Here is a 27739-nt window from a genome sequence, read left to right on the forward strand (position 1 = left end):
CGGCCGATCGCACTCCAACGCCCAAGTCAGCGACTGAACCACCAATTACTAAGAGTAACACTCAAGAACTCTAAGGAACCGTGAACCAGTTCTCTCTCAGTATACTCAAGAACTCGCAAGCGTAAAGAAGACAATCTGAACGTGCGTACCTCAGAAGTTCGTTGGAAACTCTTATATACCTGGACACTTTCTCTCTCCTGGCAGTTACACATCTGGACACGTGGCTCGCATCCAGCTGTACACGTGCCATCATCTGGAGCATCCTTGACTTGGGCGCTACTTCTGACTCTCCTCTGGCTAAGTTACTTATGCATGATACTACTCAGTGCATAGTTGTCTTGGAGCGCGATCTCTTCTGGATTGGCGAGTTAGGGTGCCTTCGTACACACCTTCCCTGTGGTCTCGCCGGCCGCCTTCATGATCTGCACCACCTGTTTCACCGTGTATGCTCAAGCAAGCTGTCCCCCGACCTCATCCTCTGGCCAGCTGGGAAATGTCTATCTGCCTTCATCTTTGGCGATGTCCTTGTTTCGGCGATCTCTAATCACTTGGTCGCCTGGGTTTACATCTGGCGACTTCATCTTTAACCCGGTGACCGCCGGTTCTGGTGTGCTGGAGATCGGAGCACGCCAACTTAATAACTGACGACTATACGAGCCCCCCGACTTCCTTCCCTTCTGCCAGCCAGGCGTCCCATCAAAACGCCTATACAATAGCTTGATGCCACGTCATCACTTCCGACTACCAGGGAGGTACAGGTACCATCAGTATTATTGCCACCAATAACCCTGATAATACCATCAATATTATTTCGACCAATAACACTAATGGTACCATCAGTATTATTCCCACCAATAACACTGATGGTACCATCAGTATTATTACCACCATTAACACTGATGGTACCATAAGTCTTATTCCCACCAATAACCCTGATGGTACCATCAGTATTATTGCCACCAATAAAACTGATGGTACCATCAGTATTATTCCCACAAATAACACTGATGGTACCATCAGTATTATTCCCCCCAATAACACTGATGGTACCATAAGTGTTATTCCCACCAATAACACTGATGGTACCATCAGTCTTATTCCCACCAATCATACTGATGGTACCATCAGTATTATTGCCACCAATAACACTCATGGTACCATCAGTACTATTCCCATCATTAACACTAATGGTGTACCGCCCTGGTGGTCGGATGCGATGACGTGGCATCCTGCTACAGTATAGGCGTGTTGACAAGGCGCCAGGTTGACAGTTGGGAAGGAAGTCGGGAGGCACGTGTAGTCGCCGATAGTTAAGTTGGCGTGTTCCGATCTCCAGCTTACCAGAATAGGCGATCGCCAGGTTGGGGATGAAGTCGCCAGATGCGGACTCAGGCGACCAGGCAGTCGGAGATCGCCAGAACAAGCACATCGCCGAAGATGAAGGAGAAGCAGATTATGAAGGCGGCCGGCGAGACCACAGGGGAGGTGTGTGAAGGCCCTACCTCGCCAGTTTCAGTAGAGATCGCACTCCTGAGTTAGCTATGCACTGGGCAGTACCATGCATAGGTAACTTAGCCAAAACGAGAGAAGAAGCAGCGCCAAGTCAGGGAGCCCCAGATGATGGCACGTGTACAGTTGGATACGAGCCACGTGTCCAAGTCTGTAACTGCCAGGAGAGAGAAAACCACCAGGTATATAAGAGTTCCTAACAGATTTTCTAAGGTACGCACGTTCAGTTCATACACTTTACGCTTGCGAGTGACAGAGCTGTTTGTGAGAGAGATTTGCACGGTTCCAATTCTTAGTATTTGGTGATACCGTCACTGACTTGAGCGTCGGAGTGCGATCGGCCGCAGCGGCGCCGTATCGTTTCTTTGCAGGTTCTTGAGATAGATCCAGAGGAGGAACGGAGGTGGGAAGCGGCGCGCACGTCGATCCTTTGACGAGGCATTCTCCAGCGCTCCGGTCAACAGGCAGGATCATCAGGCGCCCACCGTGGTACCGTGTAAAACGTGCTCCCATCCACAGGGTGAGTACGTGGAGGTTTTCGAGGTTTTCTGCGCGGTTGTGTGCTGGTGCAACCGTCGTTCTTGGTTTCTTTGAGTTTCGTTCGGTGAAGTTTGTGTTTTAAACCGTTCGTTTGGTTTTTCGATCGGTGGATTCGAGTTCTTTCGAGTGGTTGTTTGGTTCGTGGGGAAACGGTGGTTTTTGGTGAAGCTGCGATTTTCTTCGAAGGTTCGCGGTGTTCTTGAAGTTCTTACGCAGTTTCTTGAATCTTCTCCGATCGGTCGCTGATTCGTTCGTGGTTGAAGTGTTATTTGCTGTACTTTTGTGGTTTGCTGAAGTTAATGAGAAAGATGAGAAGCAATCGTTCCAGTCCTGTGGCTCCCGTCGCAGCTGAAGGCGACGCCGCCATGACCATGGCGCAGATGGCAGAAATGATGCGCTCATTGCAGGCCACTGTAGAAGCCTCGCGCGTCGAGCAGGCAAGGATACATGAAGACCTGGTCGCCTCTCGCGCCAGAAACGAGGAGCTCAGCAAGGTAGCAGAGGAGCTACGTCGAGCTCTTCAGGAGCAGCAGGTTCGTTCTTCCGCTGAAGAGGTGGCATCGTCGACGCCGCCTCGTGTTTTCCCAATGCCTTTCATTCAGGCGATTACCGACACGCCAATTCCCACGAGCGTGGTCCCGGTTAAAGCTGTTTTTACTGGCGTGGAAGATCCAGAGGCTCATCTGACCACGTTCCACACACAGATGATGCTGTCAGGAGGGTCGGATGCTGTCTATTGTAAGATGTTCGTGAGCACGCTCCAGGGAACGGCGATGGAGTGGTTTGTGAGCCTGCCTAATGGCCACATAACTAATTTTCAGCAATTCTCGAAAATCTTTGTCGAGCAGTATATTGTGAACAAGGCACCGCCCAGAGTGTCCTATGATCTGTTTGATATAAGGCAGTACCATGGGGAGTCCCTCAGAGACTACCTCAATCGCTTCGGGGCACAGATGGTCAGATCGCCGGCCAAGGATGAAGAAATGCTGGTTTATGCCTTCAAGAAGGGCGTGCAGCCAGGGCCATTCTGCGAAGCCTTGATCAGGGCTCATCCAGCGACGTTTGCTGAAGTCAGGCGACTTGCGGTGGCTCACATCGCCGACGAGAGTGAGGTCGCCGAGAAGAGAGGCAGTGTGGCTCCCGTCAGGCCACGCGCCCAGACCAGGATCCAGCCACAGAGGGTGCTGGAAACGGCAGCGGCGGCCAGAAAGGATCAAAGGACTCGCCATCCTTACGATAGGAGAAACAAGGGAAGAAGCCAAGCGCGCCAACCGCCAGCACGCCAACAACCAGCACGCCGGGAATACAATCGCCCGCCTAAGCACAAATTCGTCATGGGACTAGCGGACCTGATTGCTATCCCTAACATATCTGCTAGGTTGAAGGCGCCCGAGAAGGTGGGCGACAAGGTGTTAGGGTCGAAGCCGGATGTCTGGTGCGAGTTCCACCAGTGCTTTGGCCACAACCTGGACTCGTGTTTGTCTTTAGGGTACCAGCTCGACGATCTGGTTAAGAGCGGGTTCCTAAACGACTATTTGCTGGACAGAAGGACCGGAGGAGCGTCGAGTTCCCAGCTGGCAGGGGGAGAAGCCCAGCAACACGAGATGCCTATCCATGGGGAGATCCACACCATTGCAGGGGGTTTCTCAGGTGGTGGATGCACCGCATCGCAGAGGAAAAAGTACGCGCGATCGGTGATGTCGGTGGACATGTTTGAAGATCACTCGCCCGAAGTGGACATTACGTTCACCAAGCAGGATCTTCGGGACGTTGTGCCTCACGACAACGATCCCATTGTTATTTCGTTGATCACGGCGGGGAGGAAGGTTCACCGAGTTCTGGTGGACCAAGGAAGTTCGGCAGACGTGATGTTCTGGCCGACTTTCACGCAGCTAGAATTGCCCCTTGACCAGCTGAGGCCCTATGGAGGGTGCTTGTATGGGTTCGCTGGCGACCAGGTGGAAGTCAGGGGGTACATTGATCTGAGAACCACGTTTACCGATGAGGCTGGGTCGAGGACGGAGAAAATCAAGTACCTCATCGTAAACGCCCCTTCAGCATATAACATCCTACTGGGAAGGCCCACCCTTAACAGGATAGGCGCAATTCCATCGACTCGGCACATGAAGGTGAAGCTGCCGTCCATGGAAGGGGTGGTAATCACGATAAAGTCTGATCAGAAGGAAGCGAAAAAGTGCTATGAGAATAGCCTGAAAAATAAAAGATCAGTGAGCTATGTCACAACCACCCCACCGCCCGGTGTGAAGCCCAGACCGCCGATAATGGAGGAGGCCGCCGGAAGGGACGTAGAGATGGTAGATGCTTAGCTGGGGGAGAGGAATGCTGGCCTGGAGGAGGAAGAGGCGCGGAATCGCCCGGAGGAAGCAAGGGAACTCGGAATCGCCAAGGCGGTGATCGCCAGAGAATCAAGGCCCAAGCCCGTCGAGCAGTGGCTCGAGAAGGAGATCGGGGGGAAAGTTTTCAAGCTCGGAAGATCTCTGGAGGTCGATCTCCAGGACCAGATCGCCAAGGTGATTGAACGGCATCTGGACGCGTTTGCCTGGTCCGCTTCGGACATGCCCGGGATCGATCCCGACTTCTTGTGCCATCATCTGGCGATGGACAACATGGTGAGACCGGTGCGGCAAAGAAGGAGGAAATTTAATGAAGAGAGGAGGCAGGCGATCAAGGATGAGACCCAGAAACTCCTCGCTGCAGGCCACATCAGGGAAGTCCAGTACCCTGAGTGGCTGGCATATGTCGTGCTGGTGAAAAATAGCAACGGGAAATGGCGCATGTGCGTCAATTTCACCGATCTGAATAAGGCTTGCCCAAAGGATTCGTATCCTTTACCAAGCATTGATGCCCTGGTTGATAGTGCTGCAGGGTGCAAGCTGCTGAGTTTCCTGGACGCCTTCTCGGGCTATAATCAGATCAAGATGCATCCCATGGATGAAGAAAAAACAGCCTTCATGACGGAGAGGTCGTGCTACTGCTATAAGGTGATGCCGTTTGGGCTGAAGAATGCGGGGGCCACGTACCAGAGGCTGATGGACCGAGTACTTGCACCGATGCTGGGAAGGAACGTGCAAGCTTACGTCGATGAGCACGTTGCAGACTTGGAAGAGTTGTTCACGACGATCGCCAAGTTCAAGTTGAAGCTCAACCCGGAGAAGTGCATTTTCGGCGTGGAGGCTGGGAAGTTCTTGGGTTTTCTTTTAACTGAAAGAGGAATAGAGGCCAACCCGGACAAGTGTGCCGCCATCTTGGCGATGAGAAGCCCGACTACAGTGAAAGAAGTCCAGCAGCTGACGGGTCGGATGGCGGCCCTATCCCGCTTCGTGTCAGCGAGCGGAGAAAAGGGACATCCCTATTTCCAGTGTCTGCGGCGCAATAATAAGTTCGCTTGGACGAAAGAGTGCGAGGAGGCTTTCGTCAAGCTGAAGGAATATTTGGCGAGCCCGCCGGTTCTGTGCAAACCACTGGCGGGAATCCCTCTCAGGTCGTATTTCGCTGTGACTGAGAGGGCGGTGAGTGTGGTGCTCGCCCAGGACCAGGATCAGGCTCAGAAGCCTATTTATTTCGTGAGTAAAGTGTTGCAGGGCCCAGAAACGAGATATCAGGCCCTGGAGAAGGCTGCATTGGCTGTGGTGTTTTCGGCGAGGAGGTTGCGCCACTACTTCCACAGCTTCACAATACTGGTGATGATTGACCTGCCCATCCAGAAGGTCTTGAAGAAGCCTGACGTTGCAGGAAGAATGGTGAAGTGGGCAGTGGAGTTGTCAGAGTTTGACATTAAATATGAGCCCCGAGGCCCGATCAAAGGGCAAATCTTTGCAGATTTTGTAGTCGAGCTCTCTTCAGAGGCGACGCGGGTTGAAGGAGACGATTTCCGTTGGGTACTCTCGGTGGATGGATCGTCAAACCAGCAGGGTAGCGGTGCTGGAGTCATATTGGAAGGACCCAACGACGTGCTGATCGAACAATCGTTGAGATTCGCCTTCAAAGCCAGCAACAATCAAGCAGAGTATGAGGCGCTGATCGCCGGGATTCTGCTGGCTAAGGAAATGGGAGCCAGAGTGCTGATGGCTAAGAGTGACTCGCTGCTAGTCACAGGGCAAGTAACAGGCGAGTTCCAGGCTAAAGATCCACAAATGGCGGCTTACTTGGCGTATGTGCAGGAATTGAAGAGTTCCTTTGCTTCTTTTGAAGTGGTGCATGTGCCCCGAGAACAGAATGCCCGAGCTGACTTGCTTGCTAAGCTCGCCAGCTTAGGCAAGGGGGGTAGGCAGAGGACAGTGATTCAAGAAACTTTGAAGACGCCGAGGGCATTTGTAGCAGATCACCTGGTCCTTCAGATAAGCAGGTCGACGGAGAGAGCAGCGAGAAGCCATAAGTCTTTGACGCAAGAAACTCTGAGATCGCCGAGAGTTAGAGCTTGTCGAGGAGAGAAGGTGGACGTGATGCAGGTCTGCGCCACCCATGAGCCAGACACTTGGATAACACAGTACAAGCGGTGCCTGGCGGATGGCCTCCTCCCGCTAGATCCAACAGAAGCTAGGAAGGTAAAGAAAAATTCCAGCAAGTATACATTGATTGATGGCGATCTGTACAGGTTTGGATTCACTCACCCACTCCTGGAATGTATACACGGCGAGAAGTGCACGAGGATTATGGCAGAGCTCCACGAAGGAATATGTGGAAGTCACGTCGGGGGTCGAGCTCTGGCCGCGAGGACTCTCCGTGCAGGCTACTACTGGCCATCCATGAGAGAAGATTGGAAGAAGTATGCCCAGTGCTGCAAACAATGCCAGCAGCACGCCGATTGGCACAAGGCACCTCCCGAGGAGTTGAAGTCGATCTATAGCCCTTGGCCGTTTCATACTTGGGGAATCGACATCCTGGGACCTTTTCCACTGGCGATCAGGCAGATGAAGTACTTGGTGGTGGCGATTGAGTATTTCACCAAGTGGATTGAAGCAGAACCAGTGGCCCAGATCACCGCGCACAAGATCGAAGGCTTTGTATGGAAGAATATTGTGTGCCGGTTTGGAGTGCCTAAGCGCCTGGTATCAGATAATGGGACTCAGTTTGCGAGCCACCTGTTGAAGAAGCTTTGTGAAGGGGTTGGAATTCAGCAAGTGCTTGCATCCGTCGAGCACCCTCAGACGAATGGCCAGGTGGAATCAGCTAATCGGGTGTTGCTGAGAGGTTTGAAGAGAAGGCTCGAGAAAGCCAAGGGAAGTTGGGCTGAGGAGGTACCCCGTATAGTTTGGGCGTACCACACCACCGAGCAGTCAGGAACCCATGAGACCCCGTTTAGCTTGGTCTATGGGTGTGATGCCATGATTCCAGTCGAGATTCAGGAGAGCTCGCCGAGATTCCAGAACTTTGTAGAGGAAGACTCGAATGAAGAGAGAAGGCTGAACCTGGATCTGCTGGACGAAGTCAGGGAGGAGGCAAGGCTGAAGGCTGAGGCGGTGAAGAGAAGGGTCGAGCGAAGGTACAACTCGAAGGTGATGCCAAGGCAGTTTAGAGAAGGCAATCTGGTGATGAGGAAGGCCCACCAGTACGAGATGGAGAATAAGCTATCACCCAAGTGGACTGGACCGTTCAGAATAACCGAGGCACTCGGGAACGGAGCCTATCGCTTGGAGACGCTGGAAGGGGGGGCGATCCCTCGTACCTGGAACGCCACACACCTGAAGTTGTACTATAGCTAAGGGCTTTGTAAGTAAAGACAAACACAAATATTACATTACAATGTCTCTGTTAAAATAGTTTCAAGGGGGCACTCTTTTTTCCCTAAGGAGGGTTTTTAATGAGGCCACCCAATAAAAGAAGAGTTTTCGAAGTATAAGGTGTTTTCAGATTGCATATGTGTTATTTCCAAAAGTTTCGAAGAAAGACCTTGTCATTCGTACATGACTTAAGGCACAAAAAGATATGTCGCGTGTTTTCCTAAGTTTTTAAAGTCCTCATCGTTTTTCGGCGATTAGAGGCACCAGTTAAGTTTTTAAAGTCCTCATCGTTTTTCGGCGATTAGAGGTATCGGTTAAGTTTTTAAAGTCCTCATCGTTTTTCGGCGATTAGAGGTATCAGTTAAGTTGTTAAGTCCTCATCGTTTATCGGCGATCGGAGGCACCAGATGAAAGACCTCCTCGCCGTCGAGCGAGCGCAGGCGAGAAAGAGGAAAAGTCCTCCGTGTTTCTGGGAGCGAGAAGATGTAACTCCCGGGGCAACGTAGAGTCAAGTTAAAGACCTCCTCGCCGTTGTGCGGGCGCAGGCGAGAAAGGTCCTCAGTGCATCCAGGGGGGAGGAGATGTACGCCCTGGGCAAGTTGAGGCACCGGATAAAGTCCTTATCGCCGTTGTGCGAACTAAGGCCCATCAAAGACCTCCTCGCCGTCGAGCGAGTGCAGGCATGAGAAAGAAAAGGTCCTCAGTGCATCCAGGGGGGAGGAGATGTACACCCTGGGCAAGTTGAGGCACCAGACAAAGTCCTTCTCGCCGATGAGCGAGTTCAGGCGAGTAAAAGTCCTTCTCGCCGATGAGCGAGTTCAGGCGAGTTAAAAGACCTTCTCGCTTGTGTGCGAGTATAGGCAAGATAAAATCCTTCTCGTCTTGAACGAGTTCAGGTATGGCGAAGAGGGTGGAAGAAGCTTGAAAGGTGGCTAAGGTAGGTTCGAAGAGAACGCCTAGCCAGCCAGTCTCTAGCTCTGGGGTTCAGGGAGGTAAAGGAAGATCCCAAAGGGCATTTCTGCCTCAGATAAAGAAATGACTGCCAAAGCCTGAGGCTAAGGAAAGCTGGTGTTATCAAGAGGTCTAGGTGATCGCGGAAAGTTCAGACACGGCGAGAAGGTTGAAAGACTTGTTTGATAAAGCGGGTCAAGTGGGACGTTGTTTGAACCAATGATTGAATCACAGTTCGTTGCTTGGAACTTTTCTTACGATCAGGTTAGCGCCTCAGGGGTACAAGTTGTTTAAAGCAATTATTGCTTAAGTTTGAATCGGCTTGAAGCAGTTACGCCGAAGGTCATGTTTGCAAAATCGCTAAGTTAAACGCAGCAGAGTTAAACATACAAAGAAAGTAAAGTGCTCAAAAGGAGTCAGAAGAAATGTCCAAGTTTCGCTATTGAAATAAGTAGCTGCTTAAAATACGTGTGCAAGGGTTTTTACAAGGTAAGTACAAGTGAATTCATAAAGAAGCAGATGGGGTAGAATTGGTTGAGCCTTCGGCGGGAACGACCTTCCCATCTACTACTTCGTTGTCTAACGACACCATGCTAAGGTCAAGATCGGGGAATAGGCATGCGAACTGTTCTCGAGCGGCATCAAACCCGGCAACCAGAATCTGAGCGGAGCTTAGCTTAAGTTCTTCAATTTGCTTTTGAAATCCTTCAACCTGCTGCTTAAGCTCCTTGTTCTGCTGCTCCAGCTCTTCGACCTGTTTTCGGAGTTGCTTGTTGGTCTCTTGAGCTTGAAGAAGGTCGTCAGCCACCTTCTTGGATTCTGTTTGAGCTTGGGCCAACTCGGCAGCCATCTTCACCCTCTCTTTGTTTGCCTCGGAGAGATCAGCCATGGCGTCGTCTCTTGCTTTCTCTACTTGCCCAAGTAGCTTCTCGCGGTCGATCGACCTTTGCTCCAGCTTCTGTACCTTATCGGCATTGGCTTGAATTTGAGCCTCCAGGTCGCTCGCCTTAGTGCGCAGAGGCACGATTCTGCTTTCAAGTTCGACCTTTTCTTGGGCAAGTTCATGGACTTTGCGGCGAAGGTCAACAGCTTCCTTGCGCGCAAGCCTAAGCTCGGTGTTTAGGGCATCCTCCACTCGAGAATGTTCCATTTCCGCGAGCGTTAGGCTGAATGACACCTTCTCCACCTCGACCTTCATTGTGCTGTTCTCGGTCTTGAGGTTGTAGATATCATCCTGTAGCCGCCTGGTGGAGCTCTCCACAGCTCTCGTTATGATTGAAGGGATATCCTCTGCAATGGTTTTGAGTTTAGCAGTCAGAGGTTCCCACATCCTCGTGACCTCGAGGGAAAGATTTGCAGCTTGGAGAGGCGCCAGGGGGGCTTGTTGAGGGTTCTCGTCGCCGCCTTCCTTAACAATATTTTCGGTGGTTGCTTCTTGGCGTGGCGACGCAATCGGGGATTCGGTGATTAGGATTGGAGAGGTGTGAGCGACCTCATCCCCGATTGGAACGATTCCTGCAGCTGAAGTGTTGGAAGGAGGGCCCCCTCCTGCTGATATATGTGGTGTAGAGGCGCTCGGGGGGTCCTCTAAGAAGTTTGGCTCTTGGGCCCCAGTTGCAGGTGGCGCAGTGGCCAATGGAACTGCTTGGACTGGTGGTGAAGGGGCTTGTGGTGCTGGTGGTGAAGGAGGAGGAGCGGGTGTTGATGGTGGTGTTGAAGCTGGAAGAGGGGGCGGGGCAGGTGGAGAAGATGGTGCCACTCTCTTCCTTTTCGTGACAAGGCCATCCTCTGTGACCTCGTCGTCCTCTTCCTCATCCTCTTGGACAACTTGGGGGGCCTTCCGCTTTGGCCTCTTAAGGACCAGTTTCTTTCGTTGGGTGGGCGCCTTAGGCGGTGATCGCCCCTGGATGATGGCCTTCTCGACCGCTGAGTTGGGAACCGTCTGGGAGCCGGTCGCCAACCCGTGGTTGCGGGCGAGCGCCTTTAAATCGGCGAGCATGTTCTTATCCAACATGGTGTCTACATGAAATGAAAGTGCATAAGTTAGCTCAAAGGAGAAAGGGGTAAGTGTACAAGACAATAAGACAGCAAAAGCAGGCATATGCAGAAAAGATAAAACCAAAGTCTTGTGTGTATCGCACAAGACGCCCAGAAACAATATCAGAGGCAATGTCAAGACAAAGATGTAGCGTCCTAACTTATTTGAAATTCCAACTGGTCCTCAAAGAACTCGAAGGAAATCAGGGTGGGGGTCAAGAATGTTATGTGGGCATCTGCCACCCTCTTCCAGAAGAGACAAAGGTCTCTGTCCAAAGCTCCCATGCTATCAGGACTTCTGGGCCTCCTGAAGCAGCTCTTGGACTCCTTTTTCCCCTTGTCCACCCAGTACAAGGGGAGACCGTCGAGGAGGGAAGGGTCTTTGTCGTTTGCGCGAACCTGGATGAACTTCCCCTTCCAATCCTTGTACGACTGTTGGAAGATGGTGAAAATGGACCTCCCAGCAATGGCGTTCAGGCTGACCCACAGGCGATCTCCTGGGTGCTTGGCCTCGAACAAGAATAAAAACACGTCCACTGACGCGGGCAACCCCAGGTGGGCGCACGTTACCTCAAAAGCTCGGACAAACGCCCAGCTGTTGGGGTGAAGCTGGGCGGCAGCGATGTTGAGCTCGGTTAAGAGTTCCCTCTCAAATCGAGTGAGAGGGAACCTGAGTTTAACCTTCTTGAAGAGAGTGGTGTAGACGAAGCAGAAGGGCCCGTCGGCGCTCACTTTATCATCGGCACACACTGGCAGAGTGGCTGGGCAAGGCAGCACCATCATTCTCTCATCGTGCTCCTTGTGGAATGATTGGTGGGCCTCGTCCCCATTGGTCAATCGCAGAACCGCCCCCGCGGTGTTCACCGACGACGTTTCCTTTAAGAGGGTTGAGTTAGCCCATGAGTATAACGTCTTGAAGTCTGGCAGTGGGGTGGGGGCTCCTCCAGCGTTTGGTGGAGTCACCTGGGCCAGAGTGGTTTGAGAAGACGCGGGCCTCACAGCCTGCGAAGAGGGAGCACCACGAACTTGCGTAGGGTCGTGTGCTTGTGAAGGGGGGTTTCGCGCTGACGGAGGGGGGTTCGGGGTGATCTTCGTGCGAGTCATGGTAGCAACTGCAAACGAAGGAGGAAGGAAAAATAATCAGGAGGGTTACAAAGGCTGACTCGATCATGAATGGAAGGTGAAAGACGAACGAATGTGAGTTCGTTGCGATGATCGACAAAGCCCTAAGTCACGCAGAAGGAGAAATGGAAAAACAGCCCACAGCGTATGCACCAGACAGTTACAGAATGATGCAAATCGGTGAAAATGCAAGAAAACCCAGCAGATGAAGGAAAGTAGTTACCTTTCGATGATCGGGAGAATGTTAGAGGGAGGTGGTGATCTAGAGCGTCGAGGAGCGTCGAGAGCTTTCGCAGAAGGAAATGAGAGCGTATGCAAGTGTGAAGAAAGTGATGGAACAGTGGGAGCGTAAGGGGTTTAAGGGTTTTCGAAACGGTTTGGGGAAGCGCTAACGGCAGATGAAGATAGCCGTTGATGAGAGCCACGTGTCGAACGATGCGCGAAGGGTTTGGTGGAGCGTCAGAGCAGCAGAAAGTACTATCGCTTGGAATTCTGCACCCATGCCACGTAGACCGGTGTTAACGAAGGCTTTTTCAGTCTTTTCGCTAGACAAGTCTTCGCTTAAGACTGGGGGGCTTGTGTACCGCCCTGGTGGTCGGATGCGATGACGTGGCATCCTGCTACAGTATAGGCGTGTTGACAAGGCGCCAGGTTGACAGTTGGGAAGGAAGTCGGGAGGCACGTGTAGTCGCCGATAGTTAAGTTGGCGTGTTCCGATCTCCAGCTTACCAGAATAGGCGATCGCCAGGTTGGGGATGAAGTCGCCAGATGCGGACTCAGGCGACCAGGCAGTCGGAGATCGCCAGAACAAGCACATCGCCGAAGATGAAGGAGAAGCAGATTATGAAGGCGGCCGGCGAGACCACAGGGGAGGTGTGTGAAGGCCCTACCTCGCCAGTTTCAGTAGAGATCGCACTCCTGAGTTAGCTATGCACTGGGCAGTACCATGCATAGGTAACTTAGCCAAAACGAGAGAAGAAGCAGCGCCAAGTCAGGGAGCCCCAGATGATGGCACGTGTACAGTTGGATACGAGCCACGTGTCCAAGTCTGTAACTGCCAGGAGAGAGAAAACCACCAGGTATATAAGAGTTCCTAACAGATTTTCTAAGGTACGCACGTTCAGTTCATACACTTTACGCTTGCGAGTGACAGAGCTGTTTGTGAGAGAGATTTGCACGGTTCCAGTTCTTAGTATTTGGTGATACCGTCACTGACTTGAGCGTCGGAGTGCGATCGGCCGCAGCGGCGCCGTATCGTTTCTTTGAAGGTTCTTGAGATAGATCCAGAGGAGGAACGGAGGTGGGAAGCGGCGCGCACGTCGATCCTTTGACGAGGCATTCTCCAGCGCTCCGGTCAACAGGCAGGATCAAATGGTACCATCACTATTATTCCCACTAATAACATTGATGGTACCATCACTGCTATTCCCACCAATAACACTGATGGTACCATCAGTATTATTCCCACCAATCACATTGATGGTACCATCAGTATTACTCCGACCAATCACACCGATGGTACCAGCAGTATTATTGCCACCAATCACACCGATGGTAGCATCAGTATTATTGCCACCAAGAACAGTGATGGTACCATCAGTATTATTGCCAGCAAGAACACTGATGGTACGATCAGTATTATTGCCACCAATAACACTGATAGTACAATCAATATTATTTCCCCTATTAAAACTGATGTTACCATCAATATTATTCCCACCAATAACACTGATGGTACAATCAGTATTATTGCGAACAATAAAACTGATGGTACCATCAGTATTATTCGCACAAATAACACTGATGCTACCATCAATCTTATTCCCACCAATAACACTGATGGTACCATCAGTATTATTGCCACCAATAAAACTGATGGTACCATCAGTATTATTCCCACGAATAACACTCATGGTACCATCAGTGTTATTCCCACCAATAACACTGATAGTACCATCAGTATTATTCCCCCCAATCATACTGATGGTCCAATCAGTATTATTGCCACCAATAACACCGATGGTACCATTAGTACTATTCACAGCATTAACACTGATGGTACCATTACTATTTTTCCCACCAATAACACTGATGGTACCATCACTGTTATTCCCACCAATAACACTGATGGTACCATCAATATTATTCCCACCAATCACACTGATGGTCCCATCAGTATTATTCCCACCAATCACACCGATGGTACCCTCACTATTATTGCCACAAATCATACCGATGGTAGAATCAATATTATTGCTACCAAGAACACTGATGGTACCATCAATATTATTGCCACTAAGAACACTGATGGTACCATCAGTATTTTTGCGACCAACAACACTGATGGTACCATCAGTATTATTGCCACCAACAACACAGATGGTACCATCAGTAGTATTGCCACCAATAACACAGATGGTACCATCAGTACTATTGCCACAATTAACACTGATGGTACCATCACTATTATTGCCACCAATAACACTGATGGTACTATCAGTATTATTGCTACCAATGACACTGATGGTACGATCAGTATTATTCTTACCAATCACACTGATGGTACCATCAGTATTATTCCCACCAATCACGCCGGTGGTACCATCAGTATTATTGCCACCAATCACACCGATTGTACCATCAGTATTATTGCCACCAAGAACACTGATAGTACCATCAGTGATATTGCCACCAACAACACTGATGGTACCATCAGTATTACTACCACCATTAACACTGATGGTACCATCAGTATTATTGCCACCAATAACACAGATGGTACCATTAGTATTAGTCCCATCAATCACACCGATGGTACCATCAGTATTATTGCCACCAATCACACCGATGGTAGCATCAGTATTATTGCTACCAAGAACACTGATGGTACCATCAGTATTATTGCCACCAAGAACACTGATGGTACCATCAGTATTATTGCGACCAACAACACTGATGGTAGCCTCAGTAGTATTGTCACCAATAACACAGATGGTACCATCAGTAGTATTGCCACCAATAACACTGATGGTTCCATCAGTACTATTGCCACCATTAACACTGATGGTACCATCACTATTATTGCCACCAATAACACTGATGGTACTATCAATATTATTGCCACCAGTAACACAGATGGTACTGTTAGTATTTTTCCACCAATAACACTGATGGTACCATTAGTAATATTGCCACCAATAACACTGATGGTACCATCAATATTATTTCGACCAATAACACTGATGGTACCATCAGTATTATTCCCACCAATAACACTGATGGTACCATCAGTATTATTACCACCATTAACACTGATGGTACAATCAGTATTATTCCCACCAATAACATTGATGGTACCATCATTATTATTGCCACCAATAAAACTAATGGTACCATGAGTATTATTCCCTCAAATAACACTGATGGTACCATCAATAATATTCCCCTCAATTGGTTGAGCGTTAGAAAGGCAAAATAGTACGAACGTACGGAATTCCGTACAAGGGCCACGTAGATCGAGGATGATTTGATTTCTTAGTCTTTTCGTTGGTCAAGTCTCAGCTTAAGACTGGGGGGCTTGTGTATCGATCCGGTCATCGGGTGTGATGACGTGGCAGCAAGCGATAATATAGGCGTGTTGAACGGGACACCTGGCTGACGGAAGGGAAGTAAATCGGGAAGTCAGTATAGTCGCCGATCGCTGAATTGGCGTTCTCCGATCTCTAGTATGCGTAACCGGCGGTCACCAGAGTTGCGTCACAGTCGTCGTATGTGAGTACTAGGAGATCAGGTGGTCAGAGATTGCCGGGGAATGCTAGGAGATCGGGTGGTTTACACACCGCCGAAAGGGGCACATCGCCGAACGATCAGGAAAGCTTATTTAAGGTTTCCAAGAGGTACAAGTATGGAAGACGAGTGATGTGCTTGTCACGTAGCAGCGGGGGACGAGGTTATCAGATGATCACACCCTAGCCAGAGGTCGGGTCGAGGGAACAGTTTCCCAGAGCATGCATGGTGTGCAAGTGAAGCAGATCGTGATGGGGGCAGGCGAGACCACAGATATGGTGTACGTGGTGGCACCCAGTACTTGCCACTTAAGGGGTCGCGCTCCAAGGAAGGCTGTGCACTAAGTTACTCCCCGTGTGGATAACTTAGTCGAATAACGAAAAGAGTAGAAGTAACGCTTAAGTTGTGGAAGCTCCAAATGGTGACACGTGTACAGCTGGATGTGAGCCACGTGTCTGGAGGTGTAACCGTCAGGAGAGAGAAAAAGCTCAGGTATATAAGGAACACTTCACAGACTTTTGAGGTACGTTTTCAGAATACTCTTTAATACATTGAGATTCACTACGCACGGTTACTTGAGTTGAGATATTCTCTCTGAGTTTTTGGTGATTCTTCCACTGACTTGAGCGTCGGAGCGCGATCGGCCGCAGTGGCGCCACTTTGTTTTCTTCAGGTTCTTGCGAGGTATTAAGACGTGAAGAGCAAAAGCTAACGTGGTGCGAAGCTGATCCAAAGGAAAGATCTTTGACGTGGCAAAACACACGCACTCAAGTCAACCGGCAGGATCAGCCACCATTAACACTGATGGTACCATCACTCTTACTGCCACCAATAACACTCATGGTACTATCAGTATTATTGCCACAAATCACACTGATGGTACCATCAGTATTTTTCCACCAATAACACTGATGGTACCGTCAGTATTATTGCCACCAATAACACTGATGGTACCTGTACCGCCCTGGAGGTCGGATGCGATGACGTGGCATCCTGCTACAGTATAGGCGCGTTGACAAGGCGCCAGGTTGGCAATTGGGGAGGAAGTCGGGAGGCACGTGTAGTCGCCGATAGTTGAGTTGGCGTGTTCCGATCTCCAGCTTACCAGCATAGGCGATCGCCAGGTTGAGGACGAAGTCGCCAGATGCAGACTCAGACGACCAGGCAGTCGGAGATCGCCAGAGCAAGCACATCGCCGAAGTTAGAGGAGAAGCAGATTATGAAGGCGGCCGGCGAGACCACAGGGAGGGTGTACGAAGGCCCTACCTTGCCAGTTTCAGTAGAGATCGCACTCCTGAGTTAGCTATGCACTGGGCAGCACCATGCATAGGTAACTTAGCCAAAATGAGAATAGAAGTAGCGCCAAGTCAGGGAGCCTCCAGATGATGGCACGTGTACAGTTGGATACGAGCCACGTGTCCAAGTCTGTAACTGCCAGGAGAGAGGAAACCACCAGGTATATAAGAGTTCCTAACAGATTTTCTAAGGTACGCACGTTCAGTTCATACACTTTACGCTTGCGAGTGACAGAGCTGTTTGTGAGAGAGATTTGCACGGTTCCAGTTCTTAGTATTTGGTGATACCGTCATTGACTTGAGCGTCGGAGTGCGATCGGCCGCAGCGGCGCCGTATCGTTTCTTTGCAGGTTCTTGAGATAGATCCAGAGGAGGAACGGAAGTGAGGAGCGGTGCGCACGTCGATCCTTTGACGAGGCATTCTCCAGCGCTCCGGTCAACAGGCAGGATCAGTACCGTCAGTATTATTGCCACCAATAACACTGATGGTACCGTCAGTATTATTGCCACCAATAACACTGATGGTACCGTCAGTATTTGTACCGCCCTGGAGGTCGAATGCGATGACGTGGCATCCTGCTACAGTATAGGCGCGTTGACAAGGCGCCAAGTTGGCAATTGGGGAGGAAGTCGGGAGGCACGTGTAGTCGCCGATAGTTGAGTTGGCGTGTTCCGATCTCCAGCTTACCAGCATAGGCGATCGCCAGGTTGAGGACGAAGTCGCCAGATGCAGACTCAGACGACCAGGCAGTCGGAGATCGCCAGAGCAAGCACATCGCCGAAGTTAGAGGAGAAGCAGATTATGAAGGCGGCCGGCGAGACCACAGGGAGGGTGTACGAAGGCCCTACCTTGCCAGTTTCAGTAGAGATCGCACTCCTGAGTTAGCTATGCACTGGGCAGCACCATGCATAGGTAACTTAGCCAAAATGAGAATAGAAGTAGCGCCAAGTCAGGGAGCCTCCAGATGATGGCACGTGTACAGTTGGATACGAGCCACGTGTCCAAGTCTGTAACTGCCAGGAGAGAGGAAACCACCAGGTATATAAGAGTTCCTAACAGATTTTCTAAGGTACGCGCGTTCAGTTCATACACTTTACGCTTGCGAGTGACAGAGCTGTTTGTGAGAGAGATTTGCACGGTTCCAGTTCTTAGTATTTGATGATCCTGCCTGTTGACCGGAGCGCTGGAGAATGCCTCGTCAAAGGATCGACGTGCGCGCCGCTCCGTGTACCGCCCTGGAGGTCGGATGCGATGACGTGGCATCCAGCTACAGTATAGGCGCGTTGACAAGGCGCCAGGTTGGCAATTGGGGAGGAAGTCGGGAGGCACGTGTAGTCGCCGATAGTTGAGTTGGCGTGTTCCGATCTCCAGCTTACCAGCATAGGCGATCGCCAGGTTGAGGACGAAGTCGCCAGATGCAGACTCAGACGACCAGGCAGTCGGAGATCGCCAGAGCAAGCACATCGCCGAAGTTAGAGGAGAAGCAGATTATGAAGGCGGCCGGCGAGACCACAGGGAGGGTGTACGAAGGCCCTACCTTGCCAGTTTCAGTAGAGATCGCACTCCTGAGTTAGCTATGCACTGGGCAGCACCATGCATAGGTAACTTAGCCAAAATGAGAATAGAAGTAGCGCCAAGTCAGGGAGCCTCCAGATGATGGCACGTGTACAGTTGGATACGAGCCACGTGTCCAAGTCTGTAACTGCCAGGAGAGAGGAAACCATCAGGTATATAAGAGTTCCTAACAGATTTTCTAAGGTACGCACGTTCAGTTCATACACTTTACGCTTGCGAGTGACAGAGCTGTTTGTGAGAGAGATTTGCACGGTTCCAGTTCTTAGTATTTGGTGATACCGTCATTGACTTGAGCGTCGGAGTGCGATCGGCCGCAGCGGCGCCGTATCGTTTCTTTGCAGGTTCTTGAGATAGATCCAGAGGAGGAACGGAAGTGAGGAGCGGCGCGCACGTCGATCCTTTGACGAGGCATTCTCCAGCGCTCCGGTCAACAGGCAGGTTCATCAGGCGCCCACCGTGGGGCCGTGTAAAATGTGCTCCCATCCACAGCGTGAGTTCGTGGAGGTTTTCGAGGTTTCCTGCGCGGTTGTGTGCTGGTGCAACCGTCGTTCTTGGTTTCTTTGAGTTTCGTTCGGTGAAGTTTGTGTTTTAAACCGTTCGTTTGGCTTTTCGATCGGTGGATTCTAGTTCTTTCGTTTGGTTGTTTGGTTCGCGGGGAAACGGTGGTTTTTGGCGAAGCTGCGATTTTCTTCGAAGGTTTGCGGTGTTCTTGAAGTTCTTGCGCAGTTTCTTGAGTTTTCTCCGGTTGATCGCTGATTCGATCGTGGTTGAAGTGTCATTTGCTGTATTCCTGTGGTTCGCTGAAGTTAATGAGAAAGATGAGAAGCAATCGTTCCATTCCCGTGGCTCCTGTCGCAGCCGAAGGCGACGCCGCCATGACCATGGCGCAGATGGCAGAAATGATGCGCTCATTGCAGGCCACTGTAGAAGCCTCGCGCGTCGAGCAGGCAAGGATACATGAAGACCTGGTCGCCTCTCGCGCCAGGAACGAGGAGCTCAGCAAGGTAGCTGAGGAGCTACGTCGAGCTCTTCAGGAGCAGCAGGTTCGTTCTTCCGCTGAAGAGGTGGCACCGTCGACGCCGCCTATTGTTTTCCCAATGCCTTTCATTCAGGCGATTACCGACACGCCAATTCCCACGAGCGTAGTCCCGGTTAAGGCTGTTTTTACTGGCGTGGAAGATCCAGAGGCTCATCTGACCACGTTCCACACAAAGATGATGCTGTCAGGGGGGTCGGATGCTGTCTATTGTAAGATGTTCGTGAGCACGCTCCAGGGAACGGCGATGGAGTTGTTTGTGAGCCTGCCTAATGGCCACATAACTAATTTTCAGCAGTTCTCGAAAATCTTTGTCGAGCAGTATATTGTGAACAAGGCACCGCCCAGAGTGTCCTATGATCTGTTTGATATAAGGCAGTACCATGGGGAGTCCCTCAGAGACTACCTCAATCGCTTCGGAGCGCAGATGGTCAGGTCGCCGGCCAAGGATGAAGAAATGCTGGTTTATGCCTTCAAGAAGGGCGTGCAGCCAGGGCCATTCTGCGAAGCCTTGATCAGGGCTCATCCAGCACGTTTGCTGAAGTCAGGCGGCTTGCGGTGGCTCACATCGCCGACGAGAGTGAGGTCGCCGAGAAGAGAGGCAGCGTGGCTCCCGCCAGGCCACGCGCCCAGACCAGGATCCAGCCACAGAGGGTGCTGGAAACGGCAGCGGCGGCCAGAAAGGATCAAAGGACTCGCTATCCTTATGATAGGAGAAATAAGGGAAGAAGCCAAGCTCGCCAACCGCCAGCACGCCAACAACCAGCACGCCGGGAATACAATCGCCCGCCTAAGCACAAATTCGTCATGGGACTAGCGGACCTGATCGCCATCCTTAACATATCTGCTAGGTTGAAGGCGCCCGAGAAGGTGGGCGACAAGGTGCTAGGGTCGAAGCCGGATGTCTGGTGCGAGTTCCACCAGTGCTTTGGCCACAACCTGGACTCGTGTTTGTCTTTAGGATACCAGCTCGACGATCTGGTTAAGAGCGGGTTCCTAAACGACTATCTGCTGGATAGAAGGACCGGAGGAGCGTCGAGTTCCCAGCCGGCAGGTGGAGAAGCCCAGCAACACGAGATGCCTATCCATGGGGAGATCCACACCATCGCAGGGGGTTTCTCAGGTGGTGGATGCACCGCATCGCAGAGAAAAAAGTACGCGCGATCGGTGATGTCGGTAGACATGTTTGAAGATCACTCGCCCGAAGTGGACATTACGTTCACCAAGCAGGATCTTCGGGACGTTGTGCCTCACGACAACGATCCCATTGTTATTTCGTTGATCACGGCGGGGAGGAAGGTTCACCGAGTTCTGGTGGACCAAGGAAGTTCGGCAGACGTGATGTTCTGGCCGACTTTTACGCAGTTGGAATTACCCCTTGACCAGCTAAGGCCCTATGGAGGGTGCTTGTATGGGTTCGCTGGCGACCAGGTGGAAGTCAGGGGGTACATTGAGCTGAGAACCACGTTTACCGATGAGGCTGGGTCGAGGACGGAGAAAATCAAGTACCTCATCGTAAACGCCCCTTCAGCATATAACATCCTGCTGGGAAGGCCCACCCTTAACAGGATAGGCGCAATTCCATCGACTCGGCACATGAAGGTGAAGCTGCCGTCCATGGAAGTGGTGGTAATCACGATAAAGTCTGATCAGAAGGAAGCGAAAAAGTGCTATGAAAATAGCCTGAAAAATAAAAGATCAGTGAGCTATGTCACAACCACCCCACCGCCCGGTGTGAAGCCCAGACCGCCGATAATGGAGGAGGCCGCTGGAAGGGACGTAGAGATGGTAGATGCTGAGCTGGGGGAGAGGAATGCTGCCCTGGAAGAGGAAGAGGCGCGGAATCGCCCGGAGGAAGCAAGGGAACTCGGAATCGCCAAGGCGGTGATCGCCAGAGAGTCCAGGCCCAAACCCGTCGAGCAGTGGCTCGAGAAGGAGATCGGGGGGAAGGTTTTCAAGCTCGGAAGATCTCTGGAGGTCGATCTCCAGGACCAGATCGCCAAGGTGATTGAACGGCATCTGGACGCGTTTGCCTGGTCTGCTTCGGACATGCCCGGGATCGATCCCGACTTCTTGTGCCATCATCTGGCGATGGACAACATGGTGAGACCGGTGCGGCAAAGAAGGAGGAAATTTAATGAAGAGAGGAGGCAAGGCTGAAGGCTGAGGCGGTGAAGAGAAAGGTCGAGCGAAGGTACAACTCAAAGGTGATGCCAAGGCAGTTTAGAGAAGGCAATCTGGTGATGAGAAAGGCCCACCAGTACGAGATGGAGAATAAGCTATCACCCAAGTGGACTGGACCGTTCAGAATAACCGAGGCACTCGGGAACGGAGCCTATCGCTTGGAGACGTTGGAGGGGGGGCGATCCCTTGTACCTGGAACGCCACGCACCTGAAGTTGTACTATAGCTAAGAGCTTTGTAAGTAAAGACAAACACAAATATTACATTGCAATGTCTCTGTTAAAACAGTTTTAAGGGGGCACTCTTTTTTCCCTAAGGAGGGTTTTTAATGAGGCCACCCAATAAAAGAAGAGTTTTCGAAGTATAAGGTGTTTTCAGATTGCATATGTGTTATTTCCAAAAGTTTCGAAGAAAGACCTTGTCATTCGTACATGATTTAAGGCACGAAAAGATACGTCGCGTGTTTCTAAAGTTTTAAAGTCCTCATCGTTTTTCGGCGATTAGAGGCACCAGTTAAGTTTTTAAAGTCCTCATCGTTTTTCGGCGATCGGAGGCACCAGATGGAAGACCTCAACGCCCTCGCGCGTTTTGAGGCAAGTTAAAAGACCTCCTCGCCGTTGAGCGAGTGCAGGCGAGAAAGAGGAAAAGTCCTCCGTGTTTCTGGGAGCGAGAAGATGTAACTCCCGGGGCAATGTAGAGGCAAGTTAAAGACCTCCTCGCCGTCGTGCGGGCGCAGGCGAGAAAGGTCCTCAGTGCATCCAGGGGGGAGGAGATGTACGCCCTGGGCAAGTTGAGGCACCTGACAAAGTCCTTCTCGCTGTCGAGCAAGTTAAGGCCGTTTAAAGTCCTTCTCGCCGATGAGCGAGTTCAGGCGAGTAAAAGTCCTTCTCGCCGATGAGCGAGTTCAGGCGAGTTAAAAGACCTTCCCGCCTCGAGTATAGGCAAGATAAAATCCTTCTCGTCTTGAACGAGTTCAGGTATGGCGAAGAGGGTGGAAGAAGCTTGAAAGGTGGCTAAGGTAGGTTCGAAGAGAACGCCTAGTCAGCCGGTCTTTTGCTCTGAAGTTCAAGGGGGCAAAGGAGGATCCCAAAGGGTGTTTCTACCCCAGATAAAGAAACGATTGCCAAAGCATGAGACTGGGAAAAGTTGGTGTTGCCAAGAGGTCTTGGCGATCGGGAAAAGTTCAAACACGGCGAGAAGATTGAAAGACGTGTTTGATAAAGCAGGTCGAGTGGGACGTTGTTTGAACCAATGATTGAGTTACAGTTCGTTGCTCGGAAGGTATTCTTATGATCAGGTTAGTGCCTCAGGGGTACAAGTTGTTTAAAGCGATTATTGCTTAAGTTTGAATCGGCTCGAAGCAGTTACGCCAAAGGTCATGTTTGCAAAATCGCTAAGTTAAACACAGCAGAGTTAAACACACGAAGAAAGTAAAGCGCTCAAAAGAAGTCGGAAGAAATATCCAAATTTCGCTATTGAAATAAGTAGCTGTTCAAAATACATGTGCAAGGGTTTTTACAAGGTAAATACAATTGAATTCATAAAGAAGCAGATGGGGTAGAATTGGTTGAGCCTTCGGCGGGAACGACCTTCCCATCTACTACTTCGTTGTCTAACGATACCATGCTAAGGTCAAGATCAGGGAAGAGGCATGCAAACTGTTCTCGAGCGGCATCAAACCCGGCAACCAGAATCTGAGCGGAGCTTAGCTTAAGTTCTTCAATTTGCTTTTGAAATCCTTCAACCTGCTGCTTAAGCTCCTTGTTTTGCTGCTCCAGCTCTTCGACCTGTTTTCGGAGTTGTTTGTTGGTCTCTCGAGCTTGAAGAAGGTCGTCAGCCACCTTCTTGGATTCTGTTTGAGCTTGAGCCAACTCGGCAGCCATCTTCACCTTTTCTTTGTTTGTCTCGGAGAGATCGGCCATGGCGTCGTCTCTGGCTTTCTCTACTTGCCCAAGTAGCTTCTCGCGGTCGATCGACCTTTGCTCCAGCCTCAGTACCTTATCGGCATTGGTTTGAATTTGAGCCTCCAGGTCGCTCGCCTTGGTACGTAGGGGCACGATTCTGCTTTGAAGTTCGACTTTTTCTTGGGCAAGTTCGTGGACTTTGCGGCGAAGGTCGACAGCTTCCTTGCGCGCAAGCCTAAGCTCGGTGTTTAGGGCATCCTCCACTCGAGAATGTTCCATTTCCGCGAGCGTTAGGCTGAATGACACCTTCTCCACCTCGACCTTCATTGTGCTGTTCTCGGTCTTGAGGTTGTAGATGTCATCCTGTAGCCGCCTGGTGGAGCTCTCCACAGCTCTCGTTATGATTGATGGGATATCCTCTGCGATCGTTTTGAGTTTAGCAGTCAGAGGTTCCCACATCCTCGTCACCTCGAGGGAAAGATTTGCAGCTTGGAGAGGCGCCAGGGGGGCTTGTTGAGGGTTCTCGTCGCCGCCTTCCTTAACAATATTTTCGGTGGTTGCTTCTTGGCGCGGCGATGCAATCGGGGACTCGGTGATTAGGATTGGAGAGGTGTGAGCGACCTCATCCCCGATTGGAATGATTCCTGCAGCTGAAGTGTTGGAAGGAGGGCCCCCTCCTGCTGATATATGTGGTGTAGAGGCGCTCGGGGGGTCCTCTAAGAAGTTTGGCTCTGGGGCCTCAGTTGCAGGTGGCGCAGTGGCCAATGGAACCGCTTGGACTGGTGGTGAAGGAGCTCGTGGCGTTGGCGATGAGGGAGGAGGGGCAGGTGTTGACGGTGGTGTTGAAGCTGGAAGAGGGGGTGGGGCAGGTAGAGAAGGTGGTGCCACCCTTGTCCTCTTTGTAACGAGGCCATCCTCAGTGACCTCGTCGTCCTCTTCCTCATCCTCTTGGACAACTTGGGGGGCCTTCCGCTTTGGCCTCTTAAGGACCAGTTTCTTTCGTTGGGCGGGCGCCTTAGGCGGTGATCACCCCTGGATGATGGCCTTCTCGACCGCTGAGTTGGGAACCGTCTGGGAGCCGGTTGCCAACCCGTGGTTGCGGGCAAGCGCCTTTAAATCGGCGAGCATGTTCTTACCCAACATAGTGTCTGCATGAAATGAAGTGCATGAGTTAGCTCAAAGGAGAAAGGGGTAAGTATACAAGACAATAAGACGGCAAAGCAGGCATATGCAGAAAAGATGAAACCAAAGTCTTGTGTGTATTGCACAAGACGCCCAGAAGCAATGTCAGAAGCATGTCAAGACAAGGATGTAGCGTCCTAACCTATTTGGAATTCCAACTGGTCCTCAAAGAACTCGAAGGAAATCAGGGTGGGGGTCAAGAATGTTATATGGGCATCTGCCACCCTCTTCCAGAAGAGACAAAGGTCTCTGTCCAAAGCTCCCATGCTATCAGGACTTCTGAGCCTCCTGAAGCAGCTCTTGGACTCCTTTTTCCCCTTGTCCACCCAGTACAAGGGGAAACCGTCGAGAAGGGAAGGGTCTTTGTCATTTGCGCGAACCTGGATGAACTTCCCCTTCCAATCCTTGTACGACTGCTGGAAGATGGTGAAAATGGATCTCCCAGCAATGGCATTCAGACTGACCCACAGGCGATCGCCTGGGTGTTTGGCCTCAAACAGAAATAAAAATATGTCCACTAACGCAGGCAACCCCAGGTGGGCGCACGTTACCTCAAAAGCTCGGACAAACGCCCAGCTGTTGGGGTGAAGCTGGGCGGCAGCGATATTGAGCTCGGTTAAGAGTTCCCTCTCAAATCGAGTGAGAGGGAACCTGAGTTTAACCTTCTTGAAGAGAGTTGTGTAGACGAAGCAGAAGGGCCCGTCGGCGCTCACTTTATCATCGACGCACACTGGCAGAGTGGCTGGGCAAGGCAGCACCATCATTCTCTCATCATGCTCCTTGTGGAATGATTGGTGGGCCTCGTCCCCATTGGTCAATCGCAGAACCGCTCCCGCGGTGTTCACCGACGACGTTTCCTTTAGGAGGGTCGAGTTAGCCCATGAGTATAACGTCTTAAAGTCTGGCAGTGGGGTGGGGGCTCCTCCAGCGTTTGGTGGAGTCGCCTGGGCCAGAGTGGTTTGAGAGGACGCGGGCCTCACAGCCTGCGAAGAGGGAGCACCACGAACTTGCGTAGAGTCGTGTGCTTGTAAAGGGGGGTTTCGCGCTGACGGAGGGGGGTTCGGGGTGATCTTCGTGCGAGTCATGGTAGCAACTGCAAACGAAGGAGGAAGGAAAAATAATCAGGAGGGTTACAAAGGCTGACTCAATCATGAATGGAAGGTGAAAGACGAACGAATGTGAGTTCGTTGCGACAATCGGCAAAGCCCTAAGTCACGCAGAAGGAGAAATGGAAAAACAGCCCACAGCGTATGCACCAGACAGTTATAGGATGATGCAAATCGGTGAAAATGCAAGCAAACCCAGAAGATGAAGGAAAGTAGTTACCTTTCGATGATCGGGAGTACGTTAAAGGGAGGTGGTGATCTAGAGCGTCGAGGAACGTCGAGAGCTTTCGCAGAAAGGAATGAGAGCGTATGCAAGTGTGAAGAAAGTGATGGAACAGTAGGAGCGTAAGGGGTTTAGGGGTTTTCGAACGGTTTTGGGAAGCGCTAACGGCAGATGAAGATGGCCGTTGATGAGAGCCACGTGTCGAATGATGCGTGAAGAGTTTGGTGGAGCGTCAGAGCAGCAGAAAGTACTACCGCTTGGAATTCCGCGCCCCATGCCACGTAGACCGGTGTTAACGAAGGCTTTTTCAGTCTTTTCGCTAGACAAATCTTCGCTTAAGACTGGGGGGCTTGTGTACCGCCCTGGAGGTCGGATGCGATGACGTGGCATCCTGCTACAGTATAGGCGCGTTGACAAGGCGCCAGGTTGGCAATTGGGGAGGAAGTCGGGAGGCACGTGTAGTCGCCGATAGTTGAGTTGGCGTGTTCCGATCTCCAGCTTACCAGCATAGGCGATCGCCAGGTTGAGGACGAAGTCGCCAGATGCAGACTCAGACGACCAGGCAGTCGGAGATCGCCAGAGCAAGCACATCGCCGAAGTTAGAGGAGAAGCAGATTATGAAGGCGGCCGGCGAGACCACAGGGAGGGTGTACGAAGGCCCTACCTTGCCAGTTTCAGTAGAGATCGCACTCCTGAGTTAGCTATGCACTGGGCAGCACCATGCATAGGTAACTTAGCCAAAATGAGAATAGAAGTAGCGCCAAGTCAGGGAGCCTCCAGATGATGGCACGTGTACAGTTGGATACGAGCCACGTGTCCAAGTCTGTAACAGCCAGGAGAGAGGAAACCACCAGGTATATAAGAGTTCCTAACAGATTTTCTAAGGTACGCACGTTCAGTTCATACACTTTACGCTTGCGAGTGACAGAGCTGTTTGTGAGAGAGATTTGCACGGTTCCAGTTCTTAGTATTTGGTGATACCGTCATTGACTTGAGCGTCGGAGTGCGATCGGCCGCAGCGGCGCCGTATCGTTTCTTTGCAGAATCCAGCAGCAGAATAAAGAGCTGAAAGATCAAACCGAAGACCTCAAGAAGCGGATTGAGGAACTTTAGGGGCAAATCGAAGAACTTAAGCTAAACTCTGCTCAGATTCTGGCTGCTGGATTCGAAGCTGCTCGGGAACAATTCGCTTGCTTATTCCCCGACCTGGATCTCAGCCTGGTGTCACTGAACAATGAAGTAGTAGATGGAAAAGTCGTTCCTGCTGAAGACTAATCAACTCCTCTTCATCTGCTACTTTTATGATTTCCCTTGTATTATTCTGTAATAAACTCGTGTATATGTGCCTTTAGCAGATACTTATCTTAATGACAACGTTTGGATATTCCCTCTCCTGACTTCTTTAAGCGCTTTAACCTTCTTCGCATGTTTAACTTTGCCGGATTTGACTTAACGATTTTGCAAACACGACTTTTGACTTAACTGCTTCGAACCACTTCAAACTTAAACAATAATCACCTTAACCAACTTGTACTCTTAAGGCAACTA

The 27739-nt window shown here is 51.0% G+C and overlaps 1 protein-coding gene across 1 annotated transcript in view; it reads right to left on the minus strand.

Moving 5' to 3' along the window:
• Positions 1–741: 741 nt before the first annotated feature.
• The window catches only part of LOC137815731 (uncharacterized), a 38801-nt gene continuing 11803 nt past the window's right edge, over positions 742–27739 (minus strand). Inside the window, exons 3-5 of the mRNA XM_068618843.1 lie at positions 13808–15041; positions 13333–13717; positions 742–788 (exon numbers count right to left, since the gene is read on the minus strand). Coding sequence (XP_068474944.1) covers positions 742–788; positions 13333–13717; positions 13808–15041 — 1666 coding nt within the window. The remainder of the gene's footprint in view (positions 789–13332; positions 13718–13807; positions 15042–27739) is intronic.

This window comes from Phaseolus vulgaris, chromosome 1, assembly GCF_000499845.2.
Source record: "Phaseolus vulgaris cultivar G19833 chromosome 1, P. vulgaris v2.0, whole genome shotgun sequence".
In the NCBI taxonomy this organism is placed as follows: Eukaryota; Viridiplantae; Streptophyta; class Magnoliopsida; order Fabales; family Fabaceae; genus Phaseolus; species Phaseolus vulgaris.